The following is a 20,641-nucleotide window of genomic DNA, read 5'->3' as shown; positions in this document are numbered from 1 at the left end:
AGCAATCATGATATCTGACAAAGCCAAAGCAAAAATAGAGCTGATTAAAAGAGATAGGGAAGGCAAATACATCCTGATAAAAGGGAGTATAAACAATGAGGAAATATCATTAATCAACATGTATGTGCCAAATGGTATAGCACCCAAATTTCTAATAGAGAAACTAGGAGAATTGAAGGAGGAAATAGATAGTAAAACCATACTAGTGGGAGATCTGAAGCAACCAATATCAAATTTAGACAAATCAAATCAAATAAATAAATAAATAAGAGGCAAAAGAGGTGAATGAAATCCTAGAAAAATTAGAGTTAATAGATATATGGAGAAAAATAAATAGGGACAAAAAGGAATACACCTTCTTTTCAGGAGCACATGGCACATTCACAAAGATTGACCATACACTAGGTCATAAAAATATGGCATACAAATGTAGAAAAGCAGAAATAATTAATGCAACCTTTTCAGATCATAAGGCAATAAAAATAATGATCAGTAAGGGTACATGGAGAGCAGAATCAAAAATCAATTGTAAATTAAATAATATGATTCTCCAAAAGTGGTTAGTTAGAGAACAAATCATAGAAACAATTAAAAATTTTGTTGAAGAAAATGACAATGGCGAGACATCCCTTCCAACCTTATGGGATGCAGCCAAAGCAGTACTCAGAGGAAAATTCATATCCCTGAGTGCATATATTGACAAATTAGGGAGGGCAGAGATCAATGAATTGGACATACAAATCAAAAAACTTGAAAGCGAACAAATTAAAACCCCCCTGAAGCAAACCAAATTAGAAATCCTAAAAATTAAGGGAGAAATTAATAAAATTGAAAGTGATAGAACCATTGACCTAATAAATAAGACAAGAAGCTGGTACTCTCCACACAATTAAAACGAGACTTGAGCAATTGGAAAAACATTAACTGCTAATGGGTAGGACGAGCCAATATAATAAAAATGACCATCTTACCCAAACTTACCTATCTATTTAGTGCCATACCCATTGAACTTCCAAAATTTTTTTTTACTGAATTAGAAGAAACCATAACAAAGTTTATGTGGAAGGACAAAGGATCAAGGATATCCAGGGAAATCATGAAAAAAATACAAAGGAAGGTGGCCTTGCAGTCCCAAATCTCAAACTATAGTATAAAGCAGTGGTCATCAAAACAATTTGGTACTGGCTAAGATACAGAAAGGAGGATCAGTGGAATAGACTTGGGGTAAGTGACTTCAGCAAGACAGTCTATAACAAACCCAAAGACCCCAGCTTTTGGGGAAAAAATCCACTATTTGACAAAAACTGCTGGGAAAACTGGAAGACAGTGTGGTAGAGATTAGGTCTAGATCAACACCTCACACCCTACACCAAGATAAACTCAGAATGTGTGAATGACATGAACATAAAGAAGGAAATTAAAAGTAAATTAGGTGAACACAGAATAGTTTACATATCAGACATTTGGGAAGAGAAAGACTTTTAATACCACGCAAGACATAGAAAGAGTCACAAAATGTAAAATAAATAATTTTGATTACATCAAATTAAAAAAGGTTTTGTACAAACAAAACCAATGCAACCAAAATTAGAAGGGAAGCAACAAATTGGGAAACGATCTTCATAAGAAAAACCTCTGACAAAGGTCTAATTACTCAAATTTATAAAGAGCTAAAGCAATTGTACAAAAACCAAGCCATTCTCCAATTGATAAATAGGCAAGGACATGAATAGGCAGTTTTCAGATAAAGAAATCAAAACTATTAATAAACACATGAAAAAGTGCTCTAAATTTCTGATAATCAGACAGATGCAAATCAAAACAACTCTGAAGTATCACCTCACACCAAGCAGATTGTTCAACATGACAGCAAAGGAAAGTAATGAATGTTGGAGGGGATGTAGCAAAGTGGGGACATTAATTCATTGCTGGTGGAGTTGTGAATTGATCCAACCATTCTGGAGGCAATTTGAAACTATGCCCAAAGGGCAATAAACGACTGTCTTACCTTTGATCCAGCCATAGCGCTGCTGGGTTTGTACCCCAAAGAGCTAATAAGGAAAAAGACTTGTACAAGAATATTCATAGCTACGCTCTTTGTGGTGTCAAAAAACGGGAAAATGAGGGGATGCCCTTCAATTGGGGAATGGCTGAACAAATTGTGGTATATGTTGGTGATGTAATACTATTGTGCTAAAAGGAATAATAAAGTGGAGGGATTCCTTGGAGACTGGAACAACCTCCAGGAAGTAATGCAGAGTGAGAGGAGCAGAGCCAGGAGAACATTTTACACAGAGACTGATACATTGTGGTACAATCGAAACTAATGGACTTCTCCATTAGTCTCAATGCAATGTCCCTGAACAACATGTAGGAATCAAGGAGAAAAAAAAAACACACACACTACCCCCAAGCAGAGGACCAACGGTGGGAGTTAAAACACCGAGGAAGGACAACAGCTTGACTACAGGGGTGGAGGGGACATGATTGAGGAGAGACTTTGAATGAACACCCTAATATGGAAGCCAATAGCATGGAAATGTGCTCAGATTGAGGACGCATGTGATACCCAGAGGCCAATGGGAGGGATGGGGGTAGGGAGGGAAGAAAAAAAAAGGTGATCTTTGTTTCTAATGAATAATGTTTGAAAATGACCAAATAAAATAATGTTAAAAAAAAGTTGTAAGGGCAATTTGCAAATGGGATAAAGATGTGACAATGACAGAAGGATGATTGACAGCAATGATCAAGAAAGAGCACGAAGAGGACTGCCCACTAGCTAATATCCTCTGTTTACAGGAAGTTCATAACAACAGGAAGTCAATGGGTTCCCAGGAAATGTGGTTCTTTTTTAGGGTAATAGATTTTCTATTATACAGTTTCCATTGGAGGGCCCTAAAGATCTCTAGTTGACCCTATGCAATTTAACATGTTTATTAATGATTTTGATAAAGACTTAGGTGACATGTGTAAGAGAGGAAAATAGACCAGCATGCAAAAAGAGCAACTCAAGCAGGGGAAGGGCAAAGAGGACAGAAGATTCCAAAAAAGGAACAGAGAAGTGCTGAGGAAAAATTGCCAGATTCAATTCACTTCTCTTTGGGAACTCCTCTAGAGTGGTTGGTCTAAGAGAAACCTCTAAGACAGAAGACTTTCTGAGCAGTGAGCATCTCTCAGTGAACCCTAACCCTTGGATACAGATGAAGATAAAAGGAGTGGATGGGACTTTATTATAAAGCCATCCACCCAAGGAAGACCTCTCTTTCTATCCCCTAAAGTTGTCCTGTGAATTTCATGCTACAACTAGGATAGATAGAGGTCAGACAGAAATCACAACTGACCAAGGAGGGTCAGGCAAACAGCCTGAACCCCCCCAGATATGGGGACAGGGTTAGTTGTTAGTTCTTAGGGACCTCAAACTTCCCACTTCCCTTACTCAACAGCCCTACTCTCCTTGTCTTGTGTGTCCCTTTAGAATAAAAGAAATATACCTTTTAGATTAATTTGCCTGCCTCATAATATCCAGGAAGAGAACTGAAGCTTGGGGAAGAAAGCTATACTTTTCCCTCAAGAAGGGAAAAGTCAACTTCAGTCATTGACTTTATATTTAACTCAATCTCTGATGGGACATATTCTGTCCCTCCAAAAGACAACTTGTGCTGACTTCACTAAGGGAAGAGAGGGAAGGATCAATCTATCCCCCTTTTTCATCTTTTGGCTCCATCCCACCTCTCTCACTCTTTAGTCTCAAAGTAAATATAGTGGGTGACTCCATTTTCACACCCATTACATGCTTAATGGATTATTACACAAAGTGGGAGTAGTAGCTAACACAGGGCTAGTTAGGACAGAGTTAGGACAAACTTAGGATCCAAAAACATCTATTCACTGGTAGACACTAAGGTCATGAATCTTATTAAAGCATCCCTGGATCCATACTGTATCTATCTGTATGCCAATTAGGAACTTTGTCACCCACTACCCAGTTTTGGGTCACAGATCCAAGGCAGATTGATAAGAGGAAAATTTCCAGTTAGGGAAGCCCTGAGCAGTGTACCAAGAAAAGAGTAGATTGTGCAAGGAATAATCAGAGAAGGAATCCCAGATCAAAGAGGAACCTCCAGTCCTGTCACTGAACCAGTAGGACATTCCACCTGACAGTGGCTGAACCCAATAAGAATCTGCTGTTGCTCAGAATCAAAACCAGGTGAGGAGCTTGCAGTATTCAGACTATGGGAACAATAATCAGATGTTTATTGTCAATATTAATATTTGCTAGAATCAGTAAAGATATTTACTCATTATTTTACATCATTCCCAAAATAGTTTCTTTCTAGAAAAGAACGGAGACAGACAAAAGTTTTATTAGAGTATCTGACTTCTGGTTTGTTGCTAATTTTGGCAGCTTTCATTATATTTTGAGAACACTCAATGCTATTTATTAAATAAAGATGACTTACCCAAATTTATAAAGAAATTTCTGGCAAAATTAACTGGAACCTAGATCTCCCAGTACATTCTCCCCATTTCTTTGTTTTCCAAGATGAGAGGTACTTTAAACAGTGGAATTATAAAGGACTCTCCCTAAGAAAAGATACTTAAGTGTATATGTGAAAGAGAATAAGAATGAAAAAGATAGCAAAAAAAGAGAAATACAGTACTAATTTCCAAAATGGAAACTAAATTTCTAGAACTGGGTGAATAATGCAAATATAAATATTTGTATAGCATTTAAGTTGAAGCAAATCCTTAAGTGAAGTTCATTATAAAACAAAGCACTGGCCCTTTAACATATCCTATAGGCTCTTACATGAACTTGAAAATTATAATTATATTGAAACAATCAAACCCATAGACATTATCTATATTATATATATGTATATATATACATATATATACATATATATGGCCAAAATATCAAATGAACAAACCAAAAGATTCCAGATTACATATTATTTGACTGATGCCTCATCTTCATTTCCAGACTATAGGGTGATTCGGAGTTCCTGAATACTTAACAGTGTAGTGCCATTTTTAGCTGGTCCTACCAATCTGGGAAGATTATAGGTATCAGGACCTATAATACCGACTATATTTCATTGCTGCAAGGACAATCTTCATTATGGGCTGACTACAAGGGAAGAAATTTCTATAGCAACTCATGAAAGAACCTAGTAAGTCATACAACAGTTAGTGATTTTTATCACAGGATATATCTACAGAATCACATGCCCTTGAAGAATTGAAATTAGTATTGAAATAATTTAGAATTCTCCTCAATAAAGTATCCATCTCTGCAAGAGTGGAGAGGAGGTGAATTTGAAACACAAAAATTAGAAAATGAATGCAAAATTTGGGAAAAATAAAACATTACCAAATGAATTTTAAAAAATCATATTATGTAAATATGCTAGTATGCTATAATGCTATTTGAAATAAGGAAATTGGTGATTTCAAAGACCTGTAAAGATTTGTATGAACAAATGCATAATGAATTAAGTAGAATTGGAGAAATTTATATTCTAGTATATTATTTTATATTATTTGAAAGTTTTTATAAACTGATGAAGAATGAAGCATAAAGAACTAGAAGAAAATTTATACAACAAACTGTGAAGGCAAACAACTTTAAAAGTTGTAAGAATTAAAATCAAAGCAGTAGTATGATTCCAGAGAACATTCCAGAGTGATGAAGCATACTATTCACTTTATTCACTTCTTTGACTAAGTTAATGCGTTTAGGATTCAGAATGAGACATATTTGTTAACAAAGTCAATGAGAGATTTTTTTTTTGCTTAATTGTACATATATATTTACAAATAATTTGTCTTCTTTTCTCCCCGACTGGACAGTGGTAGATGGAAGAGAAAAGAAAAAAAAAAGGATTTATGTTACCAAAAATACTTTAGAAAACTAAAAGTAAAATATTAGAATTATTGGAATTGAGAGAAGAAATAATGTTAATTAATTAGCATTTCCAATTATCTAACCAAATAAGTAAACTAAAATTGCTGATCTTATGTGCTATCTTAAATTGTTTTAATGGCTACTTTAGTGGGAAGAGAGATTTAAACAAAACTTTACTTTTATTTTCAAGAATGTATTTCATTTTAATTCACATTAATAATTAAAATTGCCAGGCTAATCAAGCATTTGCAATAAAGTTTTTAGATCAGAGTACATGAAGCAAGTAACACAAGCCCCATATGAGACAGGAAAATTCATTTTCTACTTCTTTCTAACAACAACCACCCAAATAATTAGTTGAAAATGAAATATTGGAGGCAGAGCCAAGATTTCAAAGGTATCAGAATTTTTTTCTAAGATATCTCAACATTCTCCTCTAAATGATTATTAAAAGTTGTAAGAGCAGGTTGCAAATGGGATAAAGATGGAACAGTGACAGGAGGATGACTGACAGCAATGACCATTGGGAACAGAGGATTCTGAGAGTAAGCAAAGCTCTGGGAAGAACTCAAGGGGCTTTTGAGCAGGGAGCATTTTCCTTGCTGGGGATCTCGCCAAGAGCCATAAAAGGATTCATCTGTATATTGCCCAGATATTACTTTTACCAAATTCATTCATCAATTAAATACCTCAAGGAACATCTCAACAGAATGTCAGACTCTTCAGACCCAGGAGGGTCGTTCGACTCTCTGCCTGAGAGCCCTTCTCTCTCCTTTTACCTTTTGCACCTGCTCTGACTTTTCCTTAGCTCAATAGTATTATAGATAGTTTTGAAAGAATTAGTGGGGTAGGATTGGTGAAACTCAGTATGACTGGACAGCTACCTGAGTAAAGGACCAAATTAGGGACCCTGACTTCTTCTTTCCAACTCCCCAATTTCCTTATAATTTATTGCTCATAAAACTGACTTGCAGTCAGATTTATTTCTTGTGGCTTATTGCTTGAAGCTAAATGAAGGGTGTCTATTGTGGCTAAATCAGCTTAGAGTGCTAACAAAGACCCCTCCCATGCTGAGCCAAAGACTCGGGGAGGCTTATTTGTATAACATCCTCATGCCAGTGAAATCTGGGGTACCTATTATATTATCTGAGAGGGGAGACCTTCCTCCATCTTCCCATCACCCTCACAAAACAGAGGAACCCCAATTTCCCAAGTAGCACCCCTTGATAGCACTACCCAGGAGGAAATATGAAGGAGAGTAGGAGTCAACTCACCAAGGCTCCTATATCACTACACTCAGTTACCTTCACTTCAGTCCTCCCTTAAGACATGATACCATCATTATAATAACACCAAAGTCTATTTCATTAATGATCAGAATTTAAACAGCATAATCATTAAAAATTAATGAGCCATTTCTACAACCCAGTGCAGCTTATGAGAACAGAAAGAGGGGTCTGTAATCACTGGATTTAGGACTGACTTGAATTGTGGCTCAGCAGAAGACCTTGAGGTGGTGGGAGCAGCAATAATGGTACTGGGAGTGCTAAGTGTCCAAAATAATAAAGGAATTCTAGGCAGAGATTATAGAGTACCCCTGTGCTAGCACAGGATACAGGACTTGGTGCTATTTGCCAATTCCATTGTTGATAACACAGTCCTAGTTTGCAGTGTCAGGGCTGAGAAAAGTACTTATGGTTGAAAGGGAATAAGGTGTCCTACCTAGGTATTCCAGGGAAGAGAGGACTTGTGGTAATAAGGGAGAAGGAGTGCCATCTGTGTAAGGAACAGAAGACCTGGAAGACAATAGCCTTATCCCAGCACTTTGGAAGCAGAAAAAAACCTAGAAGCACCAAAGTTGAACAACAGAGGCTCAGGTGAGGCATCCCCTCCAGAGGATAATAGAGCCTAACTCTCACATAAAGTCTAAAGTCAAGAAATAAGCTGGGAAAAGGGACAAACAACAGAAAAAGTATTTGAACATAAAAATGACAATAGTGTCAGGGAAGCTCAAGATGAAAAATCAGAAGGAGACAATAACTTTAAAATGTCTACAATCAAAGTCTAAAAGAAAAACTTAGATTTGACACAAATTCAACAAGAATCCTGGAAAAGCTAAAGATTTTGGGGGAAAAAAGATTTTTAAAAATCAAATAAAAGCAATAGCAGAAAGTTGGAAAAAGGAATATTGCAAGAAAATTATGAAAAGAAAATTAATTGTTTAGTAAAAAAGAGACACAATAATACTGAAGAAAATAACTAATTAAAAATCAGAATTGGCCAAATGATAAAACAGATGCAAAACCTCACTGAAGAAAATAATTTCTTAAAAATTAGAATTGGGTAAGTAAAGTTAATGATTCCACAAGAAGCAAAAAAAAAAGTCAAAAAAATGAAAATATGGCAGAAAGTGTGGAACATCTTAATGGAAAAACAAGTGACCGAGAAAATAGATTAAGAGGTAATTTAAGAATTATTCGACTAGTGGGTGGAGGGGAGGGAGGGAAATAATGTGATTATTGTAACCAAGGAATAATGTTCTAAATTGACTAAATAAACTTATTCAAATGGAAAAAAATTTTTAAAAAAGAATTTTTGGACTACCTGAAAGCCACGATAAGAAAAAAGATCCTAAACATCATATTTCAAAAAATTAACAAGGAAAATTGGCCAGATATGTTTGAGCAAAAGAGCAAAATAGTATTTGAAAGAAGTTATCAGTCACTTCCTGAAAAAAAAACTCAAAATAAAAACTTCCAGAAATAGTCCAGAGAAATTCAAGATTTTCCAAAGGTCAAGGAGAAAATACTGAAAGACAGCAGAAAGAAGAAAATACTGAAAGACAGCAGAAAGAAATAATTCAAATAACATGGCACCACAGTGAGGATCACAAGACTCAAGAGAAGCATAAAAAAGTAATCATGAGTGAGAAATCATAATAAACTTAATATGGCTAAACTGTTCACATTCCCAAATGGGAAGATAATACATGAAATCCCTAAGAATTTTATCATCATTAAGGCAATTAGAAAGAATCTGCTTGGAGAGAGGGCATAAGTATAAGTTTATTATGTTGCAATTAGCTTAGAATAAAAATAGAAGTGTGAGAAAGAGAGTTGTAATAGGTGTAATAGTGGGGGAAGGGAGAAGAATAATGGGGGAAATTTCATGAAAGTTGTGGAAGGAAGAATTTTTACACTGGAGGGGGTAATGGCAGAGGAACAGGCAACATTTTTAACCTTGTTTTCATCTGAATTGGTTCAAGGAAGGAAAACTATATATCTTCACACATTTGGATATAGAAATTCATCATACCCAACAGGGAAATAGGAGGGGAAGGGAAAGTAGAATCTACTATGCTTCAGGAGAAGTAAAAAATGCAGGAGTAGTAATCATAATCTCAGACAAAGAGAAAGCAAAAATAGACCTAATTAAAAGAGGTAATCAGGGAAATTATATTTTGCTAAAAACTACCATAGACAGTGAAGTAATATCAGTGCTAAACATGTATGCACCAAATGGCATCTAAATTCATAAAGGAAAAGTTAAAGTGAGTTACAGAAAGAAATAGCACAACTGTACTAATGGATGGGACAGTGAGGAAGCTCAGTAGATTGAGTGCCAGACCTTGAGATGGAAGGACCTGGATACAAATCTCAGACAATTATTAGCTGTGTGTCCCTGGGCAAATCATTTAACCTCCACTGCCTAGCCTTTATACACTCTTCTCCCTTGGAGCAAAAATGCAGTATTGATTCTAAGACAGAAGGTAAGAGTTTTTAAAAACTATACTAGTGAGGAATTCAAGTTATCCTCCTCAGAACTAGATAAATCCAACTGTGAAATAAATAAGAAAGAAACTAAGAAGAATAGAATTTTATAAATGTTAGCTATGACAGAGCTTGAGAGAATATTGAATGGGAATAGAAAGAAATCTACCTATTTTTCAACTTACATGACATTTTCACAATAGTTGACCATATAGTGGGACATAAAAATCTCACAAGTAAATTCAGAAAAACATAAATTATATATATATATATAAATATATATATATATATATATATCCCTTTCTAACCAAAATGCAATAACAATTACATTGAATAAAAAGCCTTTGAAGCATAGAATAAAAATTATTTTGAAACTAAATAATCTTTAAGAATGAGCACATCAATGAACAAATGATAGAAACCATCAATAATTTCATTAAAGATAATGACAACAATGAGAAAACATTCCAAAATTTGCAGGATGCAGCAAAAGCACTACTTAGGGAGAATATCAATAAAAGAGAGAAAGAGCAGATCAATAAATTGGCCATACAACTGGAAAAAATACAAAAAGGACAAATCAAATCCCTCTAATTAAACAACAAAATAGAAATCCTGAAAATCAAAAGCAAGAGTAATAAAAGTAAAAGCAAAAAAAATGGAACTAATGAATAAAATGCGAATTGGTTTTATGAAAAAAATTCAATAAAATAGATACACTATTAATTAATTTGATTTTTAAAAAGGAGAAAACCAAATTACCAATGTAAAAAATGAAAAGGGTTAATGAGCAGTCAATGAAGATATAATTAAAGCAATTTCTAGGAACTATTTCACGTAATTACATACAACTGGCAATCTAAGTAAAAAGGATGATTTACAAAAATATAAATTGCCTAGATTGGCAAAAGAGAAATAGAATAATCTTAACAGTAAAAAAAAGAAATAGAACAAACTACAAATGAGCTATCTATGGAAAAATATCAAGAGCCAGACAAACTTATAAGTGAATTGTACTAAACATTTAAAGAACAAGTCATTTGAATATTATATAAACTACTTTAAAAAATGGTAAAAAAGGAAACTTACCAAATTCCTCCAATGGCATGAACTTGGTTATGATACCTAAACCAAGGAGAGAGGAGAATAGAAAGAAATCTATAGATAAATTCCCCCAATGAATACCTATGCAGAAATTTTAAACAAAATATTAGCAAGAAGATCACAACAATATATCTCAAAAAGCATATACTGTGACAAGGTTGAATTTATATAAGGAATGCGGGCCTTTTTCAATATTAAGAAAACTATAAACATAATTGACCATATAAATACCAATAAAATCCCAGCAAAATCACATGACTATATCAACAGATACAAACTACAATATCCATTCCTATTTAAAATATCAGAAAGCATAAGAATAAGTGGAACATTTTAAATTGATAAGTAGTATCTATCCAAAACCTAGAGCAAGCATTTTCTGTAATAGAGATAAACTAGAAGCCTTTCCAATAAGATCGGCATGAAGCAAGGATATCTGTTATCGCCTTCATTCTAAATAGCAATGAGACAAGAAAAAGAAATTGAAGGCATAAGAATTGACAATGAGGAAACAAAACTATCATGTTTTACAGATGAAATAATGATATCTATTTAGTGAATCTTAGAGAATAAACTAAAAATCTAATTGAAATAATTAACAACTTTAGCAAAGGTGAATATATAAATAAACCCACATACCAACATTTCTGTATATTTCTGAGAAGCCTGACAGTAAGAGATAGAAAGAGAAATTCCATTTAAAATAACTGCAGGAAGCATAAAATACTTCAGCTATATCAGCCAAAACACACATAGGAATTATGTGAACACAATACAAAACACTTTTTTTTACAAATAAAGACAAATCTAAACACCTAGGGAAATATTCATGACTCGAGGGCAGGCCATGCCTATATAATAAAAATGACAATACTACCTAAATTAATTTATTTACTTGGTGCCATAATGACCAAACTCCCAAAGAATTAGTTTATGGAGCTAGGGGGAAAAAGTAATAACAATTCATCTGGAGGAACTAAAGATCAAAAGTATCAAGGGAGTCAATGAAAACAAAAAATGAAAGAAGACAGGTGAGCAGTATCAGATCTCAAGCTATACTACAAAATAGTAATCATCGAAGTTGGGAATCATTCTATTAGAATAGATGCTTAGTGAAATAAAAAAATGTGCTGAGCATTATGTTTCATTTATTATTAATAAATAAACCATTGTCAGAAACGTAATTTTAGCTAAGCTGCAGATTTGGCCAACATGAGTAACTTCAACATCATTTGCAAAACTCTTCAGTTCTTATTTTTTCATATGAGTAGTTCACCTGGTTGTCAATGCAGAATAATGTGAATGTAATTATATTCTTAAATTTCCATAGAGTTCAACATTAAAGTAAGACTTTTGTTAAACATAATTGTCCTTTTCTTGTTTGCTTTAAAATAGAAACAGATGCTTCAGCTGCTACTCACAAAATGCATTTTCTCTTTTTACTGACAAGTGGGTAATATCATTATTGGCAGGAAAGCAATGGCAGAAGATGTGAATTGGATTATATTTCAGCCTTACTGATTATTTCCTAAAAATAAAAATTTTATCATCTTTCAAAAGGTGTGAACACCCTTCACATTTGCCAATCTCTTTTCTTCCTTACTATTCTCAGACCCTTCCTTTCCCCCCTATAATATTAGACTAAGAGAACATAGGCACTTCTCAGCACACAAATCTCATATTTCCCCTTCCTCTCCTGATGACTTTAAAAGCCCAAGACTAAGAAACCAGGAAAAGAGAAATATAGTTTGTTAAATTTCTAAAACTCCAACGCATCACTTCCTTTATGCTCTATCTAATTTTTTTTTAATATATTTTATTTGATCATTTCCAAGCATTATTCATTAAAGACATAGATCATTTTCTTTTCCTCCCCCACACCCCCCATAGCCGACGCGTAAGTCCACTGGGCATTAGATGTTTTCTTGATTTGAACCCATTGCTTTGTTGATAGTATTTGCATTAGAGTGTTCATTTAGAGTCTATCCTCTGCCATGTCCCCTCAACCTCTGTATTCAGGCAGTTGCTTTTTCTCGGTGTTTCCACTCCCATAGTTTATCCTTTGCTTATGAATGGTGTTTTTTTCTCCTGGATCCCTGCAAGTTCTTCAGGGACATTACACCGCCACTAATGGAGAAGTCCATTACGTTCGATTATACCACAGTGTATTAGTCTCTGTGTACAATGTTCTCCTGGTTCTGCTCCTCTCGCTCTGCATCACTTCCTGGAGGTTGTTCCAGTCTCCATGGAACTTCTCCACTTTATTATTCCTTTTAGCACAATAGTACTCCATCACCAACATATACCACAGTTTGTTCAGCCATTCCCCAATTGATGGGCATCCCCTCATTTTCCAGTTTTGGGCCACCACAAAGAGCGCAGCTATGAATATTTTTGTACAAGTCTTTGTGTCCATTATCTCTTTGGGGTACAGACCCAGCAGTGCTATGGCTGGATCAAAGGGTAGATATTCTTTTGTCGCCCTTTGGGCATAGTTCCAAATTGCCCTCCAGAATGGTTGGATCAATTCACAACTCCACCAGCAATTCATTAATGTCCCTACTTTACCACATCCCCTCCAGCATTCATTACTTTCCTTTGCTGTTATGTTAGCCAATCTGCTAGGTGTGAGGTGATACCTCAGAGTTGTTTTGATTTGCATCTCTCTGATTATAAGAGATGTAGAACACTTCTTCATGTGCTTGTTGATAGTTTTGATTTCTTTATCTGAGAACTGCCTATCCATTTCCCTTGCCCATTTATCAATTGAAGAATGGCTTGATTTTTTGTACAATTGATTTAGCTCATTATAAATATGAGTAATTAAACCTTTGTCAGAGGTTTCTATGAAGATTTTTTCCCAATTTGTTGTTTCCCTTCTGATTTTAGTTATATTGGTTTTGTTTGTACAAAAGCTTTTTAGTTTGATGTAGTCAAAATTATTTATTTTACATTTTGTGATTCTTTCTATATCTTGCTTGGTTTTAAAGCCTTTCCCCTCCCAAAGGTCTGACATGTATACTATTCTGTGTTTACCCAATTTACTTATGGTTTCCTTCTTTATGTTTAAGTCACTCACCCATTTTGAATTTATCTTGGTGTAGGGTGTGAGGTGTTGATCTATTCCTAGTCTCTCCCACACTGTCTTCCAATTTTCCCAGCAGTTTTTATCGAATAGTGGATTTTTGTCCCAAAAGCTGGGATCTTTGGGTTTATCGTATACTGTCTTGCTGAGGTCGCTTTCCCCCAGTCTATTCCACTGATCTTCCTTTCTGTTTCTTAGCCAGTACCAAATTGTTTTGATGACTGCTGCTTTGTAATATAGTTTTAGGTCAGGGACTGCAAGGCCCCCATCATATGTGTTTTTTTTCATTATTTCCCTGGATATCCTTGATCTTTTGTTCTTCCAAATGAACTTTGTTATGGTTTTTTCTAAATCAGTGAAGAAGTATTTTGGTAGTTCAATGGATATGGCACTAAATAGATAAATAAGTTTGGGTAGGATGGTCATTTTTATTATATTGGCTCGTCCTATCCATGAGCAGTTAATGTTTTTCCAATTGTTCAAGTCTAGTTTTAGTTGTGTGGCGAGTGTTTTGTAGTTGTGTTCATATAGTTCCTGTGTTTGTCTTGGGAGATAGATTCCTAGGTATTTTATTTTGTCTAAGGTGATTTTGAATGGGATTTCTCTTTCTAGTTCTTGCTGCTGAGCTGTGTTGGAGATATATAGAAAAGCTGATGATTTATGTGGGTTTATTTTGTATCCTGCAACTTTGCTAAAGTTGTTGATTATTTCAATTAGCTTTTTGGTTGAATCTCTAGGATTCTTTAAGTAGACCATCATGTCATCCGCAAAGAGTGATAATTTAGTCTCCTCCTTGCCTATTTTGATGCCTTCAATTCCTTTATCTTCTCTAATTGCTACTGCTAGTGTTTCTGGTACAATGTTAAATAATAGAGGTGATAATGGGCATCCTTGTTTCACTCCTGATCTTATTGGGAATGCATCTAGTTTATCCCCATTGCAGATGATATTAGCTGTTGGTTTTAGATATATACTGTTTATTATTTTTAGGAATGACCCTTCTATTCCTATGCTTTCTAGTGTTTTTAATAGGAATGGGTGTTGTATTTTATCAAAGGCTTTTTCTGCATCTATTGAGATAATCATGTGGTTCTTGCTAGTTTGCTTGTTGATGTGGTCAATTATGTGGATGGTTTTCCTAATGTTGAACCAGCCCTGCATCCCTGGTATAAATCCTACTTGATCATGGTGAATGATCCTTCTGATCACTTGCTGGAGTCTTTTTGCTAGTATCCTGTTTAAGATTTTTGCATCTATATTCATTAGGGAGATTGGCCTATAGTTTTCTTTCTCTGTTTTTGACCTGCCTGGTTTTGGAATCAGTACCATGTTTGTGTCGTAAAAGGAGTTTGGTAGAACTCCCTCTTTGCTTATTATGTCAAATAGTTTGTATAGTATTGGGGTTAACTGTTCTCTGAATGTTTGATAGAATTCACAGGTGAATCCATCAGGCCCTGGGGATTTTTTCTTAGGAAGTTCTTTGATGGCTTGATGGATTTCAATTTCTGATATGGGATTATTTAAGAATTCTATTTCCTCTTCTGTTAGTCTAGGCAGTTTGTATTTTTGTATATATTCATCCATTTCTCCTAAATTGGTGTATTTATTGCCATATAATTGGGCAAAGTAATTTCTAATGATTGCCTTAATTTCCTCCTCATTGGAGGTGCTGTCCCCCTTTTCATCTTTAATGCTGTGAATTTGCTTTTCTTCCTTCCTTTTTTTAATTAGATTGACCAGTACTTTGTCTATTTTGTTTGTTTTTTCAAAGTACCAGCTTCTTGTCTTATTTATTAAATCAATAGTTCTATCACTTTCGATTTTATTAATTTCTCCCTTAATTTTTAGGATTTCTAATTTGGTTTTCTGCTGGGGGTTTTTAATTTGATCGCTTTCGAGTTTTTTCAATTGCATTTCCAATTGATTGATCTCTGCTCTCCCTTGTTTGTTAATATAAGCTTTCAGGGATATGAATTTGCCTCTCATTACCGCTTTGGCTGCATCCCAAAAGGTTTGAAAGGATGTTTCGCCATTGTCATTTTCCTTGATGAAATTATTAATTGTTTCTATGATTTCTTCTTTAACTAAACGGTTTTGGAGTATCATATTGTTTAATTTCCAATTGGTTTTAGATTTGGTTTTCCATGTACCATTACTAATCATTATTTTTATTGCCTTGTGATCTGAGAAGGCTGCATTCATTATTTCTGCTTTTTTGCATTTGTGTGCTATGTTTCTGTGACCTAATGTATGGTCAATTTTTGTGAATGTGCCATGTGGTGCTGAGAAGAAGGTGTATTCCTTTTTATCCCTATTTATTTTTCTCCATATGTCTATTAATTCTAATTTTTCTAAGATTTCATTCACTTCTTTTACCTCTTTCTTATTTATTTTTTGATTTGATTTATCTAAATTTGATAATGGTTGGTTTAAGTCTCCCACTAGTATGGTTTTATTGTCTATTTCTTCCTTCAATTCTCCTAGTTTCTCCATTAGAAATTTGGGTGCTATATTATTTGGTGCATACATGTTGATTAATGATATTTCCTCGTTGTCTAGAGTCCCTTTTAACAAAATATAATTACCTTCCCTATCCCTTTTGATCAGGTCTATTTTTGCATTGGCTTTATCAGATATCATGATTACCACTCCTGCCTTCTTTCTATCAGTTGAGGCCCAGAAGGTCTTACTCCATCCTTTAATTCTGACCTTGTGGGTGTCAACCCGCCTCATGTGTGTTTTTTGAAGACAACATATGGTAGGGTTTTGGATTCTAATCCATTCTGCTATTCGTCTACGTTTTATGGGTGAGTTCATCCCATTCACATTCAAAGTTATGATTGTCATTTGTGGACTCCCTGGCATTTTGATTGCCTTCCCTAATTCTAACCTTTTCTTCTTCGGCTCTACCTTTTAGTCCAGTGATTTACTTTGAATCAGTCCCCTTGTCCCCTCCCTTGATGTTTCCCTTTTTAGTCCCTCCCTTTTTCTTCCCTCCTCCTCCCCCCTCTCTTTCCCTCCCTTTTTTTCTCCCTCTCCCCCTCCCCCCTCTCTTTCCCTCCCTTTTTGTTCTCCCTCTCCCCCTCCCCCCCTCGGTTTTCCCTTCTCCTTACCCTTGTTGGGTAAGATAGAATTCAAGATCCCAATGGATCTGGATGTTTTTCCCTCTCAGAGTTGATTTCCCTGAGATTGAGGTTTAAGTTAAAAAAAAAAAAACCCTCTCTTCCTCTCCTTCTTATAGGAGTTTTCTTCCCCTCCCCTTCCCATGTGAATCTTTGTGTGAGAACCATTATTCTATTTGGTCTTTCTTTACCCCCTATTTATACATTACATTTTCCCCACATATTAGTATACATAGATTGATATAAATGTAGTCCTTATAGAAGAGAGTTTGAGTAAAAGAAAATAACATTTTTCCCCTTTCCTTAATATTTACCTTTTCAGGTATTCCTTGCTCTTTGATTTTCGGTATCAAACTTTCCACAGAGCTCTGGTCTTTTCTTTGCAAAAAGTTGGAAGTCTTCTATTTTGTTGAATGCCCATACTTTCCCTTGGAAGTATATAGTCAGTTTTGCTGGGTAGCTGATTCTTGGTTGGAGACCCAGCTCTCTTGCCTTTCTGAAGATCATGTTCCATGCCTTACGATCATTCAGAGTAGAACTTGCAAGGTCTTGTGTGACCCTGATTGGCATTCCTTTATATCTAAATTGTCTTTTTCTGGCTTCCTGTAGGATTTTTTCTTTTGTTTGATAGCTTTGGAATTTGGCAATTACATTCCTGGGAGTTGTCTTTTGGGGGTTTAGTGTAGAAGGTGTTCTGTGAGCTCTGTCAGTGGCTGTATTGCCCCCTTGTTCTAGAATCTCTGGGCAATTTTCTTTGATTATATCTTGTATCACCATGTCCAGTTTGGTGTTTATTTCTGGGTTTTCTGGGAATCCAATTATTCTTAAATTTTCTCTTCTCCCTCTATTTTCCAGATCTATCACCTTGTCGGTGAGATATTTTATGTTCTCTTCTAATTTCTTGGTGTTTTGGCTTTGCTTTATTAGTTCTTGCTTTAAAGCCTGGTTTTCTTTTACAGTTTGGTCAAACTGGTTTTGTAGATGCGTGAATTTCTTTTGCATTATTTCCCACTTTTCCTCCCAGAGGGCTTCCATCTTTTTGGTCATTTCTGATTCAAATTCTTCATGGGTTTGTGGAGAGTTTCTATTTCCTTTGGAAGATTTTGGAGAATTTTCTTGTATATCTTCTTCTATCTGCTCTGTATTTTGTATTTTGGCTCCATAGAATGTGTCCAAAGTCGCCCCTTTCTTCTTATTTTTCTTGGTATTTTGGGGCTTCTGTGCTTCTGTGGAGTTTGCTGCCATCTCTGAATGTGGAGGATTAGCTTTTCTTATCTCTGTCTGGTGATCAGAGGCTTTAGTCCGGGGCAGATTGTCCCTTCTATGAGCTTTCCCTGGGTTAAACTGAATATGCCTCACTGGAACTGGAATGGAAGGGTCGGACCACGAGGCCACACTCTCCCCCCCCCCCCAACCCCCCCCCCCCCCCCCCCCGCTCGCTTTCCGGAAGTTGCCTTCAGAATCGCTGGCCGTGAGGCTGTTTCCTCGGCCTGCGGGGGGATGGGCTGCAGCTAACCCAAGCTCTGAGGGCAAGGACTTTCACTGAGACTTGGATAGCAGGATCCAGCCCATGAGGCTGTTTTGCCCGCCCTGAGGGTTGCTGTTGTTTCGACCAGCTCTCTGCAGCGGAAGCCCCAGGCAGTAACTTTCACCTGGACTCGGGTAGAAGGCCCTGAGGGTTGTGGTTCGGAGGACTCTGCTCTCTGAGCCCGGCCGCTGAGGCTTCCGGGAGCCTTGGACTCTGGGCTCCTACCCCTGAGGTCCGAGTGATCTCGGGTTCTGGCTTTTGAGGGGAGCCGTACCTTTTGAACCGGGTCCAGGTCCAGGAGGAGGCTTCCCAGGGTCTGTGCTGTTGATCGTTTTGAATTTCGGCGCCTTAGGAGGTTATATTTTGAGATCGGTCGGGAAGGGTTTTCCGGAGATCTGAACTTGAGCTTTCTCTAAGCCGCCATCTTAACTGGAAGTCTGCTCTATCTAATTTAATTTATGCCAAGTATCTGTGTACTGCAACATATGCACATGCTTCCTTTCCATAGGAGTTAATATTATTGATAAATTTTTTAAAATACATATATTATACATTTCTATTATACACATTTGTAAGAGAGAATAGATTAATAGTTGTCTTTTTAAAAGAAAAAAGTTCTTATGATTTAGAATTGTAGGAGACTTTCTATTAGAAATCTTTCACTCTAATCACTTAATTTTACAGATAAGAAGTCAAGCCAACCCAAAGGGATAAAGTGCTATTTACAAGTTAACACTGATGACAAACCCAGGTCTCAAGCCCATATTCCCTAATACCAAACCCAATATTCTTATCATTAAATCATTATGATGGATGAAGTAAAAATGGAAATTAATATTTAAAGACATAGACTAAATGCTTTTATAAACAATTCACTAAAATTTATTTTAATATGTTTTAGAAATAAAGTCAGAGATTTTAGACAAAAAAAGGTATAAATAATAGACGTTTGTACAAATTTTTAATATGAATTAGGTAATTAGAAAAAGAAAGAAGGGTGGTATGTCCTGATTTTTCTGCCCCAGGAAATAAGCATTCAGTTTTGTGAACACTAATGTGGACAAATGTTGTGCCTTTGTTTTGTAGGCAGTATGAAACTGTGGTACCATTGGAAGATTCTATTGTGACAGAGGTCACAGCAACACTACAAGAGTGGGCTAGTCTCTGGAAGCAACTCTATGTGGTAAGTATATAGTGAGAAGCAAGAAACTTGGAATGCTATCCACAATATTTTTCTTTTCCTTGTAAAGTAGTCTATAATATTTTGATTCATAAAGTACCATTATATCAATTAAAAGCCTCCTTGTAGCTTTTGGCATTTTAGGAATCTTTTGATAACAAACAAGGAATAGATCTCTGAGTAATGCATAAGCATTTAAGGATGCCTTTGAAATTTTTTACTATAAACTAAAGATTTATACAGGAACAAGTCATATTAATAGTTTCTTATAGTATCTCTTAACACAAGTGTGCAGGTTTTTTTCCATTAGGAGCTTGCTAAGAAAGAGCTCCATTGTCTCAAAAATTTAACTCCATGGAGCAGCAATACATTTTATTTATTTATCTATGTTAAACCCTTACCTTCTGTCTTAGTATCAGTCCTAAGATAGAAGAGTGGCAAGATCTAGACAATCAGGGTTAAGTGACCTGCCCAAGATCACACAGCTAGGAAGTGTTTGAGGTCAGATTTGAACCCAAGTCCTCCCAACTCTAGACTCATCACTCTCTGCTGTGTTGCCTAGCTGCCCTTGCAGCAATATATTTTAAAAGATTAACTATCAAATAATACTTTCTTTAATATTTGCTTCTCTCTGTAGGTTCTACCAAATGTTTTTTCTTTTTGTATTAGTCATGTAAATCTCTGTAATATAGCTTGTAAAAATAATAGTTGACATTTTTCTAATGCTTCATACATTATTTCATTAGATCAATCAGCAAATATTCATTAAGTGCTTACTATTTGCCAGGCTCAGTTAGGTAATGCCTTGATCTTCATAACATTATGAGGTCTGTAATATTGGCATAATACCCACTTTTGACTCACGCACCCAATCTACCCCAACTTGCAAGTCTCCAAAAGGCAACTAATGGTTCTTCACCCAGGAGAGACCCAACGAGATTTTC

At 35.6% G+C, this 20,641-nt stretch overlaps 1 protein-coding gene across 6 annotated transcripts in view; it reads left to right on the top strand.

Annotated features, from left to right (window-relative positions):
* Nucleotides 1–20,641, top strand: part of DOCK3 (dedicator of cytokinesis 3) — a 604,983-nt gene that overhangs the window by 244,435 nt on the left and 339,907 nt on the right. For all 6 annotated transcript variants that reach the window (XM_056805016.1, XM_056805021.1, XM_056805018.1 and 3 more), the window contains exon 5: nucleotides 19,604–19,700. In XM_056805016.1, the coding sequence (XP_056660994.1) occupies nucleotides 19,604–19,700 (97 nt within the window). The remainder of the gene's footprint in view (nucleotides 1–19,603; nucleotides 19,701–20,641) is intronic.

The sequence above is a fragment of the Monodelphis domestica genome, chromosome 7 (genome assembly GCF_027887165.1).
Source record: "Monodelphis domestica isolate mMonDom1 chromosome 7, mMonDom1.pri, whole genome shotgun sequence".
Taxonomy (NCBI): Eukaryota; Metazoa; Chordata; class Mammalia; order Didelphimorphia; family Didelphidae; genus Monodelphis; species Monodelphis domestica.
This window is presented reverse-complemented; position numbering and strand designations above follow the sequence as displayed.